The sequence below is a fragment of the Lonchura striata genome, chromosome 1, assembly GCF_046129695.1.
Source record: "Lonchura striata isolate bLonStr1 chromosome 1, bLonStr1.mat, whole genome shotgun sequence".
Classification (NCBI taxonomy): Eukaryota; Metazoa; Chordata; class Aves; order Passeriformes; family Estrildidae; genus Lonchura; species Lonchura striata.
In genome coordinates, this window is record NC_134603.1 from 142,909,405 (window position 1) to 142,929,425 (window position 20,021).

The 20,021-nt window shown below is 39.5% G+C and overlaps 1 protein-coding gene across 4 annotated transcripts in view; it reads right to left on the bottom strand.

The window, feature by feature from the left end:
• The window catches only part of NRP1 (neuropilin 1), a 114,076-nt gene that overhangs the window by 29,440 nt on the left and 64,615 nt on the right, over positions 1-20,021 (bottom strand). For all 4 annotated transcript variants that reach the window (XM_021542958.1, XM_021542957.1, XM_021542956.1 and 1 more), the window contains exons 8-9: positions 4,131-4,286; positions 1,314-1,458 (exon numbers count right to left, since the gene is read on the bottom strand). In XM_021542958.1, coding sequence (XP_021398633.1) covers positions 1,314-1,458; positions 4,131-4,286 — 301 coding nt within the window. The remainder of the gene's footprint in view (positions 1-1,313; positions 1,459-4,130; positions 4,287-20,021) is intronic.

Sequence of the window (20,021 nt, forward strand, 5' to 3'; positions counted from 1 at the left end):
TTGTATTCAAGTAATCTAATGGATTTTTATATAATTTTCATTTGTTCAAACTTACACATCCTAGTTTTAGCAGGAAGTACCAAAATACCACAAGTATTTTTGGCTTGGTGGGAGCCAAAAGGATCAGAAAATCCTATTCTATTCTTGTTTTCTATTCTTCTTGCTAAGGCAAAGAGTGTAGGGCCATCTGAATTTGTGAATATTTCCTTAGAGAAAACTTCCAAAGCCAGCCAAAACCTGGTTGCAGATTACCTAATTTTGGTGACATTGGAAATGGAAATCTTCATACATTAAAATATAATTTACTGATGCACTTGAGATTTTCCTAATGCATTTTTTTTTGTCTCTCAGACTTTTTCAGGTGACACAGAAACTAAATAGTTGCTTCTTTTTTGATCCTAGATAGAAATAAATTAGAGGTACCTGCTAATAAGAAATTAGGAATTCTAATATAGAATGAAACAGTAGATCTGATTACCTACATCTAATCTGAAAAGATTTCATACAATGACTTGGAATTCTCTAACAAAGAAATCAGTAATCTTATTTTCTTTCTGTATGGCAACCAGTTCTAAGAAACATCTTCAAGACTAAAGAAACACCACAAAAGAAGAAAAAATATCCCTAAGTATTAAAAATTAGTACAATTGAACTGCATTAAGTACTAAAAAATGTTCTAGAAATATTAGCTTTTTAAAGTCTAATAAATCATTATAATTTTCTTTCAAATGTAAGTTGTATTTCTACTTTAAAGATCAAGGCATTTCATTGCATAGAAATTATAGAAAACTTAAAATTTAAAAAAAGATATTTATAAAAATTAACTGTGTGATATAAAGGAATTACATTACAATACTGATCATGACTGGGAACTTGACTACAAACATCATTATTTGCACAGACTTCAGACCTGAGTGTTTGTACCTTGCAATTTTTTAAACTTAGTCATGTGTGTTTGTTCCTTGAGAAACCTGCTGAGAGCTACCTATGACTAGCAGACATAAGAGAGAAGAACTGGAGGGTTAGAAGGGAAAAAATGAGATGGGAATTTACAAAATATCAGTGTATCTCAGGAATTTTGCATGAAGCTGTAAAGTGACTGCAATAAAAGTAACTAAAACTAAAATATAGTGTCATAAAAATATTCAGATAACACTGGATGTATGGATTGTGGTGTTTTATTGTCTTTTTTTAATAATTTCTACATTCAGATCATAGTGGAAATAATGATCATTAATTTTACTCATAAAAATAAATCCCACAGCATAGGCACAATAAATCCCCCTGATTTTATACCCTTTCCCAACACCTACCTGTTATCTTGCAGCCATACACTTCAAATCTCAGTGAAACTCCATTTTCCCAAGACACAGGTCTAATTCTCACAAACCTTGTTAAAACAGGTTTGGCAAAAGCTCTGTAAACAACATCAGTGGGATTGCTATTCCCTTGAAACACCTTTGTGTGAAAAGAAAAATTATATATTTGTTAGGTTTTCACTTAACTTGTGTTTACAGTTTTTTGTTTTACAGACAGTTTTGATATGAGGTCTAACCAGGGTTGGTTGTGGGGATTGAGACAAAAGACTTGCATGGGAAGCTATTTAATTAATCTCCTAGCACAACTTTTTGCAGACAGGTTTGCTTTCCTTGGGGAGGAAAGAAGATGTAAGGCGTTCAATGATACTAAAAAAGTTGTTCCTAATGCCCAAATTTATATGCAAGAATGACAAACACTGGTCTTCATCACCCAACAACTTCTGTGTCCTGGAAGAATCCCCCAGTGACCCACTAGAGCAGTTTTATTTCTTGTACTCATAGAATGATGCAGGAAGCTAAAGAATCTCAGGCTCAAATTAAAGATATGGTTTTCAATTAGACCATGTAAAAATCCTATATGGAGTTATGATAAAAATATGCATTATCTTGCTGACCTTGGACTTAAGATTTTTTAAGGTGTATTGAACAAATCTTACTTTGTTAACACTCTGTTTTCAAATCCCTTTCAACAAGGTCTCAGAATTTCTTTTTCCTTGCATATTGAGATTGAAGTCTATTTAAAATCTGCGTAGCAGGCTCCAAGATTTTCCCTGCATCCCCCGAGGCTGGCAGTCAAATTAGATGAACAATGAGACTTCCACCAGAAGCACATGACTGTGCTGTGCTTTCATGTTGAGGATCCTGCAGACACACTCTTTCCTAGCCCAGCCTAAACCTTGCAATGTTCCAGTCCAAAGAAGGTGATTCAGCTTCCTGCTTCTTCCTCCTGTAGAGGGGACCAATTTCCTGTTTTTTCCATGGATGCAGACCCCTCTCCTTTTATGGTAGATTCTCCCATTTCTTACACACACTGTCCTGCTTTCCTGTTTGTTCCTTAGAGTAGCTGCATTAATTTGGAGAGGAGGCCAACAGCACACAGCTGTCAACTCATAAGGCTCAGTTACAGCTCAAGTAATTTAACATCATAGTTTTATATCTAGTAAGAGATTTTTTAATGGAAGTGCATTTCTTTCCATCAACTCTTTTTTTTTTTTCTGTGAGGACCAGCTGTAGTTTTCTCAAAGTTTGCATCTGACAGAGAAAAGAAATCTTTCCTCAAAAATACACAGATTCTTATATGTAGTTAGTGCAACACTGGTATATGGCTGCCTTGAGACCTGCAGCTGCAAACTTTTAATTTGAATTAAAATATCTGGGAGGGAGACTGGCGCATACGTTTTTCTTGTCTTGATCAACAGCAAAACATTGCCATTTTAGAAAACTTGTTTTTTTAATGAACCCTTTGTATAAGTGACTCAGGTTTAGGAAATGTTCTCACTAATTAAAGACAGCATGTGCAAGAGAAACTCATGTAAAATACACTTTTGGAGAGTTTACAAATTGAAGCTGGTAATGAAAATCAGGCATGGTCTGATTTTGAAAGAAGCATTTGTTCAGATTACAGAATCCAGAATCAGGACACCCCGTGTCTCATACCAGCCACTGTGCTGGCCCCTCTTGTGACTTCGGGCAAGTCAATTATTGTATCTTTATATACATCACTCTACAGTGCCCACATTGTGTCATCTGAGTTTCAGAACTTCCAGTAAAACCAGGATAATACCTGTCAGAAAGAAACTTTCAGTACTCATTTTTTATTGTTTTCCAAAGTGCTTCAAAAAACCAAGATGTATTTGTTAAACACTGCTACCACATTGATTAGATAAATGTAGTGGACTTGGCATAGAACTTGGAGATGAGTCAGAGACAAACCAGTAACCAAATATTTAGAACTAGATAGGGTTACACTGATAGAGTTTGATATTGTACAGCTCTTCTGTGTCTTTACAGAAGGGTCACAAAAAAGCTGTTTTGAAGGGAGGTACCACAAAACTTTCCCAATTGCATCAGACCCTAGCAGCCTCTGGGGATGCTGCTCTCAGACACATCCTGAGCAAGGTGGGAAGGGAGGCACAGCCTCACTGGGGCTATTCATGTGTGAGCTGGAGCAGAACTGACTTCTCAGTAATGAGCTTTATGCTCACAGTAGCGGATAATGACAATTTTTCTTACGAGTGTCTAAAGCTGTTTCATAGGGAGGTCACAGAGAGCAAATCTGCTGATAAATAGAAAGGTGATAAAAATCTATAAGGATGGAAAGATGTGCCTAATAATCTGTCTGCATGACCCCTATCACTGAGATACTTGGAAATCTAACAAACCACTAATCACCTGCTAGCACTCCTGCATGGCCATGCACAGGGAGCTGAGGCACTGACACATTGCATATCCAGAGCTGCACTGCATATAGAGGACAGACACATTTTTTGGTAAGTTCTGCATAATGCTTTTCTCAAGGTCACATAGAAAATCTCTGAGAAACAGGGAAACAGCAGAACAGTCCAGGAAAAAGACACAAAATGACTCAAATTATGGCAAGTTCAATACATAGAGCATCACCTTACATCATTTTCAGCTGCTCTAGGCTTTGCATAAACAATTTCTGTGTCCCATTACTCCTGAGACACCAGCTGGCTTTTGGGAAATAGTGCTGATCAACCTGACTAAACCTTATTCCTCTTTTTTAAACAGATAATAACAACTAAACTTCCTCAGCTGAAGAGAGATTAAAAAAGAAAAAAAAATACTTACAACAGGCTTGTTTCCCTCTTTCAGTGTAATCCAGTCCTCTCCATTGGAGCTGACATCTACACGATATGTTTTCAGGTAATATTCTTTCTTTGTTTCTTTTGAGATGGCTCCTTGGGTCCCAATTCCAGAAACAAAGCGGAGAAGGCCCAGATCTACCTGTGGTAGAGAGTAATTTGGAATGTGAAGACAACCAGTTTGGAGTATAACAATATTGCAGCAGTGGCACCCTCTCTACCTCACCCTGATTTACAAAAATCATAAGGATTTTATATAAAGCAAACTGCCAAATATTGTTGACAATAACATAGACATAACTCCTCTTTTGTAAAGAGTGTCATCACTGTTTACAAAAGATGGGAAAATTTGCCTAATTAGCCAGGAATGTTATTCACACACCAGAGAATTCTCTTCCCTCTGTGAGGGAGGAACCAGAGACACCATCAGTGCAAGTGGGAACCACCAGACTGCAGAGGAGTTACTAGAGAAATTCCTCAAGGACTGGTCTGCTGAGCAACCTTACTTAATACTTTCATTAAGCACTTGCATAGATGCTAATGAAATTTCCTAAGGACATTCAACTGCAAGGTGTTGTCAACACAGAGGGGACTTATGCAATGAGAGCTGAGTGACCCAGAGGACTATGGCAGTAGAAATGGGGTGAGATTTACTAGGATAATGCCAAAGTTGGGAACTTATGGAATGATAACAAGAATTCTGCTCAAACGCAAATAGAAGAGAAAAAAATAATCCCAATGTATATTAGTTGGTCACAAAATAATTACAAATCACTGTGTGATTTTGTAGGGAAAAAGGCAAATTAGTTGCTAGTACTGTATGATGTATTTGAGGAAAACTGCAAGAAGCATTAACACAAGTGTAGTAATTCTGTTCCAACTGTCAAATTCCATGAACTTCTACCATTAGAAAATGATGTAATTTTGAACTTGCTGGAGAAATGCACATGAATATGCATTAGAGGTCATCTCACTTCTTCACTCTTCTCTCTCTTCCTCCTTCTCCTGTGGAAGTACATTGTCCATTACAAATGGACGAGTGATTTAGGTTAACCTTGCTCTCGAGACCCCATTATTTATTTTTCATTCAGGTCTTTTCCTTATCTAGTTCATCATGTGACATCAAAGAAGTATCAACATATTTGGGAGAATGATGTGGGGTGCAGGAATACAGCTACTCAAGTAGCTGGCTACTCAGTTCTGCTGGCAAAAGAAACCCTTATCCCAGTGCACAAGTCCAGCTGCCAAATAGCTGAAACTGGGCACAAAACTTTCTCACAATCAGGTTGGTGACCACAGTTTTGAAACCTTTGCCATTTCCTTACATCCATTTTAGTCATAACAACAAACTAATAACTAATCAAAATCAAATTCTTCACCCTTTTTCTCTGCAGCTAGAACCTTCTCTTTGTTTCCTAAAGCAGGTAATTTAATTTCAGTGTAAAATGACCCTATTCACAAAATATTAATCAGTGTAATTTATTCCCCTAACTTCAGTTGTCCAGAGTTAGTAGGATAATAATAGTTTGAATTAATTTCCTCAAGTGAATGGCCCCATGATTGTCCCAGTCTTTTTCATTATTTCCAAAGTACGTAGGATGCAGAATATATGTGTCTTGTGTCCCACAGGCATCCTTTTTCCTGGATGTATGTCATATATCCAAAGGCACTGGAGCAGTTAAATCAACATGCTGTACATTCTCTCAAAAGACTGAAGGAAGTGCTATTGAGGACAGAGTGCCTGCTCTCTCAGTGCCCATGTCATATGCAAGGCATTTTGGAGTCCTCCAACACAAGAATAGCAGCCTTGTGTGTGACAGATAGAACTGGCTTTCAGGGCAAAGCCCCTGACCCAGTTTGTAAGGCTCATAAAGTCTATATGTAACATTTTAGCCCTTGTCTGTAGAGATGAAATACTGCAACGTTTTGTTTTCGTGTGCTAAAAAAAAAAATTCAGTCTTAAAAAAAAATCCCAGCACCACCTCACAAAAACAATCAAGTGATTTAAAGTAACTGGAGAGTCTCAGATGTTAGATTGTTGCAATCTGAAAGTTAATGGGGGAATCTGGGCATCATTGCTCTGAGCAATCTCAGCTTAACTTCAAATGCTCTCCAAGCTGTACTCTGCTGATTGTAAAGTGTGCTGCACTGAGTTATGTCCAATACCACATTCACTTCCAGGCTGAAGTGCACTTGAAAATCTGGAAGTCTGAGGGAGCACAGAGCTAAGTTATTTAAATGATCTGCCTCTCTTACAATTTGAAACAGCTCTTCAGTTTTGAAATGATTAGGGTCCCAAGCCTGTACCATTCCAACTGATTTGAAATTATTCTAGTAGAGGCTTTTTAATATACAGTAAGTACTTCATTGTGAATAAAGTCAAGCAATGGCCTTTTACAAGAGTTCTAGGTATTTGAAGCCAGGTTAAAATTTAACATTGGTGGTTTAGGAAGATTTGATTATTTGATGCCTGACTTATCAATTGCTACCAGTCACTGATAATGCAGGCTTCAGGCTTGTTCTTTCAGAAAACTTCAGACCCCCAAATTTTGCTTGGTCCTGAATTCTGAGTTTCAATACACCTTCTTAACTCCAGGGCACTGACTATCCTGCAGCATCCATCTTACTGCCCAGGATTAAGTCCCAAACATACAATTGATAGAGAAATGTACTTTCATCTCTAGAACCTGGCAGAACTCTCTCACTGGGAGAGAGGGAGACTCTGAGAGTACTACTTAATTAGATTTATTGCCTATAAGTAAGGAAGGAAAGGCAACCTCATTAGTACTCCTGGCTCCAGTAACTGAGAAAGACATTACTGGAGGAAGGAGGGCTCTCTTTGTTAGGGAGCACATCTCTTCACATGGTATGCTTTCTCTCCAGGTCAGCAAATCTTTATGTGCTCTTGAAAACTGGAACTATGTCAGCAGTAGTCCTCTCCTGGAGTGCCTGGAGTCTGACAGCTCGAGTGCTCAGCACAGCTTTAAACCCCTTGCAAAAGCAAGCTGTGACCCCAGATCTGCTGCGTGCCAGGGGCTGTTTGCTCACAAGCTGATAAAAAAAAGAAGAATAACATTTCTCCATTGGTGTTTTGTGAGAAAGAAGCAGTGCAAACAAGAAAGGTGAGATTAAACAACAGAGAAGCAGAAGGGTCTCTTGGAATTTTTAGTACTAACTCTGTGTCAGTGAAAAAGTCCAGGAGAGAGGTAGGGCTTAAGGCATTTAATTCCCTTTGACAGTTCTTTGCTGTGGCCTCTGGAGGGGAGCTGCTCCTCTCCAGGTGCATGCAAACAGAATTGCAACTGTGCACCCCTCTGTGGTGCCTAAGTATGTTTGCAAATTAAGCTCTAAATGTTGCAATCTTATCTAAGTAAGGTGATAGAAATGAATTATGTAGAAGACTACCTCGAAAACTGCATGACACATTTTAATGGGCTGTTAAGCTCCCCCTCATTAATCACTTTGTGATGCATTTTGTTTTTGTTCCAATGGTTTTTGAAAGCTTGCTTTCTATAAAATGCAAGAAATTGTCCATAAAACACAGATTCTAAATGTCACTGTGACTGTACAGAATTGAAATTCAACCTTATCAATTGCTAGAAACAGTTTGGAACACTTGGGAACCTGAAGGGACCAAAGTGTAGCTGTGATAAGACACAGGTCTTCTCTATTTTTCCCAGAGGAATCAGTGCAGAGAGTAATAGCTCTGGAACAGCTGTGTCACCAGACAGGAAGTCTTGCATCTTGAAGGCTTATGCCTAGAGAGTGCACCTCTCTGTATAAGTTCTAGTCCACACAGTATGTCCTTTCCAAAGAAGTCTCGAAGTGTTACCAAGAGGTAACCCATTTTCCTCAGATGCAGGCTACTCCAGCTATGATTTAATATAAGTCTTTAATAACTAGCTTTTTGCTTTTTCCTTCTTGTCCTTTTTGTTTCAAGAACTTGTGTTTCATGTTAGAGTGACAGTGAAGAGATGTGGTGTTGAAATACAGTACTTTTGAAGATTAACATCAAATGCATTTCCCTGCAATTATTTGACATTTAACGTTCTGCACATATGATAAACAAACATCTGGTATTTATTTTAGAAAATGCAAGCGATTTTGTAAGTTATTGCAAGCCTTATGGCTGTGATCTGAGATAGGCAGCTGTCTCCAAACCTGAAATCTTCACATTTCATTTCCATGACCAGACTTTCAGCTTTGACTAACAGCAGCATGTTTCAAATTCTCTTTTTTTTTTTTTTTAGTTTTCACTTTCATTCAGATTAAGAAGTATATCTCTCTTGGAAAATGATGAATAAGGGCCTTATCCAAAAACGCATCCTTTGATAGTTGCCTGTGCTGCAATGTGAATATTTTTTGAAAGTGCAAGTCTGGGAGCAGACTTGCCTATAGGAAGTACTACCAACTTAAAAAAATTAGGAGCATCTTGAGTGGTTTTTTTCCCAGGAGAGAAGTGTTCATGTTTTTTTTTTTCAAAAAAGCCTTACTTGTTCCTATTTCTAAAATCACTTTATTTCCTACAGAAGCATATTACAAGGCACTAGCTGTTTCTACATATTAATTACTTCCTCTCTATTTAGTCTACAATATCTCCTAGCATCCAGGAGAAATATTCTTCAGAATGAAAATTTGCCTTCTTAAATAAAATGCAGTCATTGAGGGAGCTGTAGCAAGGGAGCAGTTTTGCCAGCTTTTAACACTCCTACTGTAGGTCTGTTTAACAGCCTGAGAAAATAAAGTACTGAGTGCTGGAGTTTGATTAACAACAGGAAGCTTTTTGTTGTGGGCATCTCTTGTGGCTTGAAAAGCTGTACAATCCATCACTTGACACAACATACCAAAGCAAATATTTTTAGAGAACCGTGTCATTTCCCTAGATAGCATACAGTGCTTTGAGTAAGATTAACTGTTGTGATGCTTCACTGTTCTGTCAAATATTTAATTAAGCAAGAGTTGATCTACTTTCTTAACACTGCTGTTGATTTGGCCAATCATGCTTTCGCATGAGTATATACAACTATGACTTAATTCCTTAATTTCTTAGATTGTAATGCTAAATAAAAATGGGACAGGCTCCAGTAGAAATTCTGAAAATAGTCTAATTAGTTTGGTTGGAAAATTACTTTCAAAAGTCTTAATTCTTGACATGAGTAGTCATTACAAGAGCACAACTCCTTGATTAATGACAGGTTGTAAATATTCATCCTGGATTTAAGTGAAAATAGTTAAGCTTGTAAACTACCTCAAATCTTTGTGTAAAACTCTCAGTGATACTTGCTGCAGCTTCACAAAGAAGGTGGGGAGAAAATATTGCTCATATTAAGATCTCTCCTGAAGAGACTGAAGTCTTTCTCATTGACCTTGACAGCAACATCCTGAAAGCCCCAAAAGGGAAAGCAGCTAATCACACGCTCAACTTGTAGTCTGTGCCTAACAACTGTCCCCAGTCAGCATGTTTTACCAAACTGATGCTTATGTGACTTGGCAAAATGGGGAAGCGTAGAAGAAGAGATGAGAAAACATTCAAGCCAAAGACATATGAATTCTTGGCAGCAAAAGGGAAATGAACCTTTCTTTAGCAGTTGAAATACATATTTCTCACAATTTTCAAGTCTTCTGCTCAAATCCCTTTCTGCAGAAGGAAAAAATGTAAGTGTAAAGATTCCCCCACCTGAAAACAAAGAATAGAGTCAAAAGATGCTATCAAGTTGAGCTACTGATGCTGTGGTCACAGAATTGAGTATAGTGACTTTTCTCAGAAGCAGATCAGCCAGTTTCTATAGGAAAAAAATTAGGATAATGGTGAAAAACTATGACTGATAAACATTAGAGAACCTCAGTCATCATTATGAGGCTGGTTCAAGAAGGAAAAGATGAGGAAAGCAAAAGAAAAATGAAATCCAGAAACATAAAGGAAAAAAGAAAATACAAGAAAAGAATAAAAGAAAAAGCTTCTGTGTTTCTGACAGAGAAAAGATAATGCTTGTGTGGGCTGTGTTGCATCTGGATTCATGGCACATTCTCCCACTCTTATGTTAATTTTTTTTTTTGCATAAATCAGAAGCAACTAATTAAAAAAGAAATATTTAATTCTGACATGTTCTTTGAACTGGTGTTCCATCTGGTTCTGTTTGAATAGTAAAATCTGCTGTAGTCATAAAAATTGGCAAGCAGCACTCTGGTAAAGAGAAACAAAAGAGACTCAGTACAGCAGGTTAATACACTAGCATTTTAACTGGAGACATTTCCAGAATTCAGCAAACCAAATCGCTCCAGTATGGAAACTATAAAGATCAAATGGGAAAGAGAAATGCAGCGAGGGGGCCGGGAGCAGTGCTGCCAGCGGGGCTGGAGCCCTGTGTGACAGCGAGGCCAGGGCCCCGTGTGACAGTGGCACTGGAGCCCTGTGTGACAGTGGCACTGGAGCCCTGTGTGACAGTGGCACTGGAGCCCTGTGTGACAGCGGGGCCGGGGCCCTGTGTGACAGCATCACTGGAGCCCTGTGTGACAGTGGCACTGGAGCCCTGTGTGACAGTGGCACTGGAGCCCTGTGTGACAGTGGAACTGGGACCCTGTGTGACAGCGGCACTGGAGCCCTGTGTGACAGCATCACTGGAGCCCTGTGTGACAGTGGCACTGGAGCCCTGTGTGACAGTGGCACTGGAGCCCTGTGTGACAGTGGAACTGGGACCCTGTGTGACAGCGGCACTGGAGCCCTGTGTGACAGTGGCACTGGAGCCCTGTGTGACAGCGGGGCCGGGGCCCCGTGTGACAGTGGCACTGGAGCTCTGTGATGCAGTAGCACTGGGGCCCTGTATGACAGTGGCACTGGAGCCCTGTGTGACAGTGGCACCAAGGCCCTGTGTGACAGTGGCACTGGAGCCCTGTGTGACAGTGGCAATAGAGCCCCGTGTGACAGCATCACTGGAGCTCTGTGTCACAGCATCACTGGAGCTCTGTGTCACAGCATCACTGGAGCCCTGTGTGACAGTGGCACTGGAGCTCTGTGTGACAGCATCACTGGAGCCCTGTGTGACAGTGGCACTGGAGCCCTGTGTGACAGCATCACTGGAGCCCTGTGTGACAGCGGGGTTGCAGTGCTCACCATGCTGGGCCCAGCTCCGCTCCTGGGACAGTCGGGGTCACTGTGAGTGTGAAACACGCCCAGGGCACACGCGGGGACTCGGAACCTTCTCCCTGCCACCCATTTGCAAGCTCAATGCCACACATTCATGTGGGGCTTTGATGCAACGGCACTGTTATTCAGAAGACTCAGAAAATACTTTTTTCCTAATTTATTTTTCTTACTTGAACACTATTTAAAACCTGAACAGCAAGATACAATAAACTCTGATAACAAAGGGAGGAAAATGTAATCGTATTGGGTTTTCTATAGACTCTGGGATCTAAGCAATCAGCACCTTATGCCATTCAAATCCTCTCTGTAGCAATGGAGAGAAAGGCTGATTAACTCCCAGTGCTTTAGAAAAAGATTGTTTTACATCTTGCAGGAACATATCTTGCTGTGAAATATTACTTCTTTAAAATGAAAACCTTTGCTTCAGCACTACATTAACTTGCAAATGGATAACCTAAGACATATACAATGACTTGGTCAAAAAAAGGAGGAATGTGAATGGCCCCTTTCTCCAGCTAAGATACTTAGGAACCCTTGCTGAGCAATAAATGAGTCAGGAACGTAATACTTTTAATTAACGTTTTCTGAATACTTATTTGTAATTTACATTTAATTTTAAACCTGAGCTTAATCCTCTGATCTGGAATGAAGACAACTATTTAGTGCAGTTTGAATGTGACCTTCTCTGGTTTGTGTTAGAAACTATAGAAAAGAGAAACTCTATAGCAATACTTGCAGAACCACTCTTTTCTGAGAGTAGGACATAATTGTAGGACTTTCTTTCCCCTAAGTGTACTGAGCAACTAATGCACAAATGAGAAACAAGTAATCCAAAGCTTCTCATTCAGCCTTCTTCACATGCGAATACCCAGACTTTAGGCGGAAAAAATTGAATTTTGCCTATTAAGTTCTTTTCGTTTTTTGTGCCAGCTGCTGTCCTGTCAAAATCAGGGGGTACAGACAGAAGGGCTTGATTTTTAATTGTGGTATTTTGAGTATAAGTACAATGTTACATGGGTAAACACACAGTAATAACTTCTCCTTCCTGTTTCACAGCATGCCTATGCTAATGGTAGGAAGATGCTAAGCAAGGGATGATATGCTGTGTAAAATTAAACCTCTCCTGTCTCAGACAACACACCTTGATGGCATAGATAGATCTGACTGTGCAATCACTGTGTTCAGCATCAGTTCCACTGAAATAACTGGAATTTACTACATTCAGATATTTTTCAGAGTTCAGGCTTTGGGTTTTCTATAAAAAATCACAGCAAAATGAGGACAAAGTGCCAGTGTCTGTGATATAATACTTTTTAAGCCTAATTTCACTGGAATAGGTGTACAACCTGTGTCACATGGAAATACATGTATTTTCTTTTGATCAGCTTTCTCATCTTGGAAAATCGGCACAGTCTCTTTAAATCAGTCATTCATCTGCAGGAGTCTGCATTCATTTATTCTCTGTTAAATGGAACTGTCAGTTTTGTTGCATCAAAATTCGATTTTCTATTTCATACACATTGTAGATGATGATTTTAATTTACTGCTGGGTCACCAAGCAAGTCACTGCTTTTTTAAAATACGAGTTTCTGCTACCTTCTAGAAAAGTGTCAGGTAGTTACAGTTAGACAGTGTGGTGAGGTGCTGTAAATGTATGGTGAAAAATGAGAGACAGACTGCACATGCAAAGATTATTTCACTTTTTCTGGTATGTTCCTCACAGCTCTAAGGAAATGAACACATGCAGATTAAATACTTCAGAAGCTGTGACTTGGAAAACCCACTGCTGAGAGTGGTGCTCTTGTCCTGTGCCAGAGAAGGAAGTGGGACAGCAGAAGGGATGCACAGGTCACTGACTACCAAGACAACTTCCCCCTAAGTGCTAAAGCAAACCTGGGAGACTGGCTGTCCCCAGCTTCATCCTTCCCTCAGCATGGCATGCTCAAAATTCAGGCAGGAAGATTTTATTTACAGGGTTTCTTTGGCCAGATAATGGTGCCTGGTTTTTGTATCCCCACTCTACCTATCTAAAAGTTACTCTATCTGCAGTTATGTAAAGAGAAAAGCTATTGATTTTTAAGTGCTGTGGCTTTTAAAAATAAACACAGGATGTATTTTCTTAGTTAAGCGTATCATGAAAGGGGGGAACCCTCCTATGGACAGCTAATTTTAAAGGCCTGGTAAGAACATTTAAAAATTATTCTGTGCTATGTTAACCTCTCAGTTCATTGCCTGAAGTTAATAGGATTTGCATTGGAAAAGAACCTGCTCCTGTGTTTGTAATGGCTGAAAGACACTTTAGTATTTAATACAATAATCTGGGAACTAGTTAAAATATACCCTGGTCTGATGTGTGATGGGACAGATTGATCCTTTCATCATCTTCAAGAGGATCAACACCAGAAATGAGTTTAGCCTGAAGTGTTCAACACAGAATGCTGCAATGAAGAGAAAGATCAGACTACACAGGTACAGCTGGTTGGTGAAGTTATGTGTAAACAGTACTTCCCTGGTGAGAAGCCAGTTATGCCTGAAAACAGAGGAACTGAATCTCAGCTTAGTGTTTGGTAAACTGTATTTTCTCTGCTAGCAGCTTTTGTTTACCAGTCAGCTTTGGAGGTTATTCTGATACCTTTTAAAAGACTTTTTTTGAAACCTTAAATGAAAACATTAGAGGCAAAGACAAAATGAAATTAAGTGTTTCCTTTTTGAAAGACACTTTTTTTTCTTTTTACTGTGAGGGCAAAAAGACAAATTGCTTTCTGAAGGGCAGGTATTTACCACTTGGGAGAAATCTCATTTATCCTTCCACTCTACCTATTTTGCTACTGCTGTGAAAATGTCACCTAATAGGCAGAACAGAATTGAACTGGGACAGAAATGCAGGATGACACAAGGACAGGAGAGGTAACTAATAGCTCAGCAACAGAAAATGTGGAGCCTGGATGCTGGGATGGGGAAAGGCCCATAGGACTCATCAACTCTACCAGCTTCATACTACTGTGCAGGTGTGGAAAGAGTGAATAAAAATGCATAATCGTCTCTGCAAAGCACTCAGCAGCACACCTCTCATCTCCAGCCCAGGGTTGGCCCCACGAGAACAGAGACCTTTAGCTCAGTAATAACTTTGCTTATTATAACACACCTCAGCTGTGTGTTCCTACCCAAGGCTCCGTCTCTAGCCACTGCCCTTAGTCACTTAACTTCTAGCCTTGAGCTTTACCTCACCCTAGTCTGACACCTGCCTAGTCTCATAGATTAATTTATTTCTGCCAGACTCAGAAAAATCTCCTTCTGAGATTTCTTCCTTCACATCTGCACAAGGTCTTGGCTGTGATGTTGCTTAAGATATGTTGTTTGGTACTGAGTGGGCAAAGCTGCCTCAGCCCCCACAGGGTCTGCAAATTGTCTGAGAGAGAGCTCCTCTACCCAGCAGAATGGCACAAACAACTCATTTCTTGGCATGATGGCAGCTTCAAACCCAGCAAACTATAACAAATATTTTGATTCAAGCCAAACATCTGAACCTGGTGAATGGGAAAAATAAAAACAAAAACAAAAGGGAGCGAGAAGAACCACTTTGTACAGAGCAAGTGGATTTAATTTCTGTGAAATAAAGAAGAACAAGATGTGATGTAAAAAAAGCCAAAATTAAAATGAAACAAGCCAGCGGTTGTTAGTTGAAAGCTAGTTTTAGTTTAGATTTAAAGATTTTAATTTCTTTGCCTCCTGGAAAGAACTAGTGGAAGTGAGATAAATTTACAAAATTATTTTAGTAGTTGCAGAATCAGTGCTTTTGGTGGACACATTTTTAATTCGCTATCTCAGCTCTAAAGGGCCATCTGTCTCACAGCCATTGAGGGGATGCAGGGCTGGACTGGGAAGTAGATGCATAAGTAATTACAGAGCTACATACAAACTACTCAGATCTCTGCACAGTGGATCCCCTGAAAAAACAGAAACTATTATCATGATTAGGCTGGCAGTGGAGGCTCGGGGGGGCTCTGCTTCTGCTGCTCCTCCATATGCTGTGCTCAGGATTGCTTGAAGCCACACAGGACTCCCCTCTGTATTAGGCCTGATGCTGAAATATTTCAGAGGGAGGTAAAGAGGATTTTCTTCTAAACTGCATTTTGCACCTGCACTTCCAGAGCAATAAGGCTGCCAATGGTTTTGCACAGTTCTCTGAGCATCTCTTCAGCCTCCCCAGAGTGATAAATCTATGGCTGGGAACTTTCTGGTACTAAAATAGCTCTTAAAGCACTTTGAATAATCAAAAAACCTTCATACTTTGTAGGGCCCTTTTATTTCTCCCTTTCCCTCGAGTTTAATTTCAGTACTTGCCTTTGTGAAACTCTACCATTTATTCCCATGTCACAGTAAATAAAGGTATGAATGTATCCTGCTGGGTCAATTAACCCTGGTTCTGTGCTGTGTCACAGTCTGTGCTGGCTGTGATTTCCAGAAAGGAATATTCTTTTGTCATTCTTTGCCCATGTGTAAAGCATGTTAAGACCGCTAAGATAACTGTAACACTTTCCTACACAAAGCTAACTCTGCTTTTTGTGATTTCTGGAGTGCAGTTATGAACTGTAGAATGACATGAACAAAATTCATGACTTGTAATCTAAAGTGGTAGAGAAGACAAAGAACTGACAGTTTTTGTGCTTTAATGTCAGTGTGTTCCCTAATGATGGGCAAACCCCACCACAAAGCCTTGAACTCCAGCTCTCAGGCTGTCCTTCAAAGGCCAGGAAAACTGGGAGGCTGAGATTTCCCAGTTTCCATGCTATTCTATACAGTAATGTGCTGCACTTCACTTCTGTACCAAACTCCAAAAAAACCAGAAATAATAACAGGCACTGTTGACAAGAACATCCATAACTTTTTGTGTGAAGTATTTAGATAAGCTTGCTGGGTAAAGTCAGCTAGACATCTGCCTTACCTAAGAATAGAAATGAATGTGCTGTGCAGGAGCAAATATAAATACTGACTATGTTTTTAAGTGAATACCTGATAAGGAAATCAGCTATGACACAGATGAAAGGTCAAGACACCAAATGATGAACTGCAATTATTTTCAGAAGTGATATGGAAATAAATCAGTATTACTCTATACACCAGTTCACACCAATGACATGTGCTCCTGGGTTACGCTTACAAAGGAGCAAATAATGAAGAATGTAGGATAAAAACTAAAGGAATGAAGACAAATGTGGAGGGCAAATTCCATCTCAGAGTTCCCTCTCAATTCTGATGAAGTAGTGTATGCAGAGAAATGCTTTGAATCAATGGGAGCATATTTTCCTTGCACAGCAGAGTTAGTTTTAAATAAACAACTGATATTTCAATCAGTGAAGGAAAGGGGGATCTCCCAGGTTGTTATTTGAGGAGACCTATTGTTACCTCTCTGGCCTTTCTCCAGACTCCTGAATGATGAAAGATGCAGAGGGAGAATTTTGCAGATCAGCTGACACTCCTAGGGCTGACTGCCCTAGGGGTCTCGAATTACTGCAGGGGTTGTAGGTGCCAAAGGGATGGGTGGCCAGTGAGATAGGGACTGGCAGGCAGAGGCCAGAGGGAACCTGGTTCTCCCTGTGCCAACCCGAGTCTGGAGGTTCACACCTCGTGTCAGGTCTGTGTCCTGCTGAAAAACCCAGCAGTATGAATTTGGGCTGGATTGGCTGGATTTATGTCATATTAGCCAGAATACACAATAAAGAGTTAATCTTAATGTATGGCCACATGACAGCTGCAGAAAGTCAGATAATGCTCAATCCAGAGCATAATGTCTACTTATGTTAACCCACTGTTAATGTTTTTGAACAAATTTGACCTGGCAGAGTGTGTTTATACCAGACTAGTGCTTTTTAGTTCATGGTTGCAAAGTTTTGATCTGTTATTAGGATTCTTAAAGCTGGATTTATGGTTTTATCCTACCCCAGACATAATGTGAACTGAACATCTAATGTTATTAACAAACACATTTTGGTCTCCAGGCAAGCTGGAGCCACCAAAATGGTGCCACCCAGAAACTGTCATCCAGCTTGGTGGGAGTGCACAGATTTGTGTTATATGAATTAGAAGAAACATTTTGATAGAAAACATACAGATCCTGCAGTAAAAGTGCCCAGAAGGTGTTGCTCGTTGTGGGTTTGAAAACCCACCCCATGATGAGGATTGATGGCAGCTGAGGTTCCCAGTGACCCTGGTAATAGGCAATCAGTCTCCCCCCAAAACCACACACGTGGGTTTCAAGTGTCCCTGTGGGAGCTTTTCTGGAGCCCCCCCTGCTCCTGCCCTGGGGCTGCTGGCCATAACCCATCGGGGCATCCCTGAGCCAGAAGGTCTTGCCATGCACAATGGCCGGTGGCTCTTTCTCAAAGGACTGAGAAATAAGATGCTAGAAGACCCCTAAGTATAAAGATTTTGCATGTTATTTTTTCAGATAAGTGTAAATGTAACTGCTTTCTTAAATGTGAACATTAAATCTACTCTGTAAAAACACAATTACTGCTGCCATGGCAGGCATCAGTTGTCCCTTTTGAAGGAATGCCTTGAAAATGCAATCATAAAATCCTTGTGCATTATGGATTTCATTAACATTGTACTCCCCTAGGATTCCCAATTGCACAATAACAGGAGTTCTTTAAATTTTAAATACCACAGACAGGAACAATTTCACTAAAACCAGATGTGAAACCCTTGCATGGGCCTTCTTACTGGTTCTAAGTACTGAAACTGGCTGGTAATTGATACCTATTAACATGTTTGTTGTTCAGATTACAGAAATGGAAACACTATACTATTTTTCCTGTGAAAGGGTCCGTTAATGAGGGACAATGACTTACATTGCAATGGCAGTTCCCTGCTCTTGATTAAATTAAAGGTCTGGTTTTATTTCTTATTTGAAATTATGCTGTTTCAAACTGAAGGGCAGTCAAGTGTGTGAAACATAAGTGCAATAAACAAGTAGGCTGAGCTTAAGGTTGAGATGCTAATAACATCCCATATAACAATAAACTACCTTCACACATATTTTTGGCAGTCCTTGTTCCCTCATGCATATCTTTATTCCATTCATATTGGAAAATTCACAGACTTATTAATGTGTTTTTAAAGAAGAAATTCAATCTACAGCAACTCTGTTTCTGATTAAGCAATCACTCCAAAGCTCATGCTAGTTGAAGAATTTTCAAAGTGTGTTTGAGGGTAAAAATAAAATGGAGAAAGTACTGTGCAGACTTACAGTGTGACTGTACTATAGTTATTTTGAATCTAAGCTTTGAAATTAATTTTCAAACAACTAAGGAAAGGAAGGGAAAAGAAACTTTCACTTAACAGAGCCCTGTAAGCAGGTGGAACTCAGATGGACTCAGGGGTTCATACCAGTCAGCCACAAAGGAGCAATCTAATTTTTCCACAAATGAATAGGAATCAGGTCCACAGATGGAACTCATGCAAATCCATTACTAATAATTAGCCAACACTATTTTCCTAACTTTTTTTCATCAAAATGAGAAAGACTTCAACAGCTCAAAGGAGACAATAATATCTCATGCCCTCTAGATGTCCTCTATAGATACCAATCTCCTTTGGCTGATACTCAGCTGTTTCTTTTGTCTTAACAAAAACACTAACCTTGAAGGGACAGGCAAAAGGAAGAGAAAGGAGAACTATAATATTTCCCTGTACAAAAAAAAACCAACACTGAGAAAATGAATCTTTGGAGCTGAGTTTTCAAGCTGTTCTGTCCATGTGTGACTATATACACTTATATATATGCCCTAATTGCACGTGCACATTAGCAGCTCAAAGACAGATAACACTATTTAACCAGCTGTAGTGTTTGTGTAGGTATGGAAACATGCAATTATGAAAAAATTAATGATTAACTGATATACACTAAACTTAGTCTCTCAGACAAGGGCATATAGGCAGAAATTTTCACTTTGAAAGTTCTAAGTTCAGCATTGCTGTATCCTTCAGCTTTGTTTTTTGCTGTTGAATATCTTCTAGAGTTCTGCACTGTGCAGCAAAAATCCATTTATGCTACACTGCACAAAAGCAAATACTTCATATAAATGACTAGTTTACAATAGCATGCACAACAGAGCAGAACAAAGTGACCTCAGTCCTTCACATACAAGTGCCTTCCTCCTTTTTATAAAATATTAATTTTTTCTATGGGTAATTTCAGAGTACTTTATCAGTTATGTGTCCTTGGTTATTTGTCTGTAAGCTCTTATGGAGATGAACATCTGTTCCCAGGGATATTTGTACAGAGGAAACATGGGACTTCAATATTTTATCCAGACACAAATTCACAACATGCAGTTACTGCCAGTGGCATCAAGACTTTGTAGAAGATGGAGGTTCATATGCACAAGGACCCTCTTATTGAGATTTCTGGGGTTCTGAAGCCCTTAGCACTCATCACAAGATTGTCAATTAACAGGAAAGCATTTAGAACACAGTGGGAAGTTTAAATTATTAAAGTCAGCGTAGAACTAAACCACAATCAAATAACATAATCAGAGCCAAATAAGAATTATCAGAGCCAAAGATGAGTTAAGGTGCTGTACTTTGTGGAAGGGGGTGATATACTCAATCTCTGAACTAGCTCAGTTCCTCCAGCTGCACAGGCTGTTTTCTGCAGCATGTGTAAAGCATCTCTACTCAACACAGTGAATCCTCAAGCAAGAACTTGTAGGCTCACTCCTGCCAACAGGA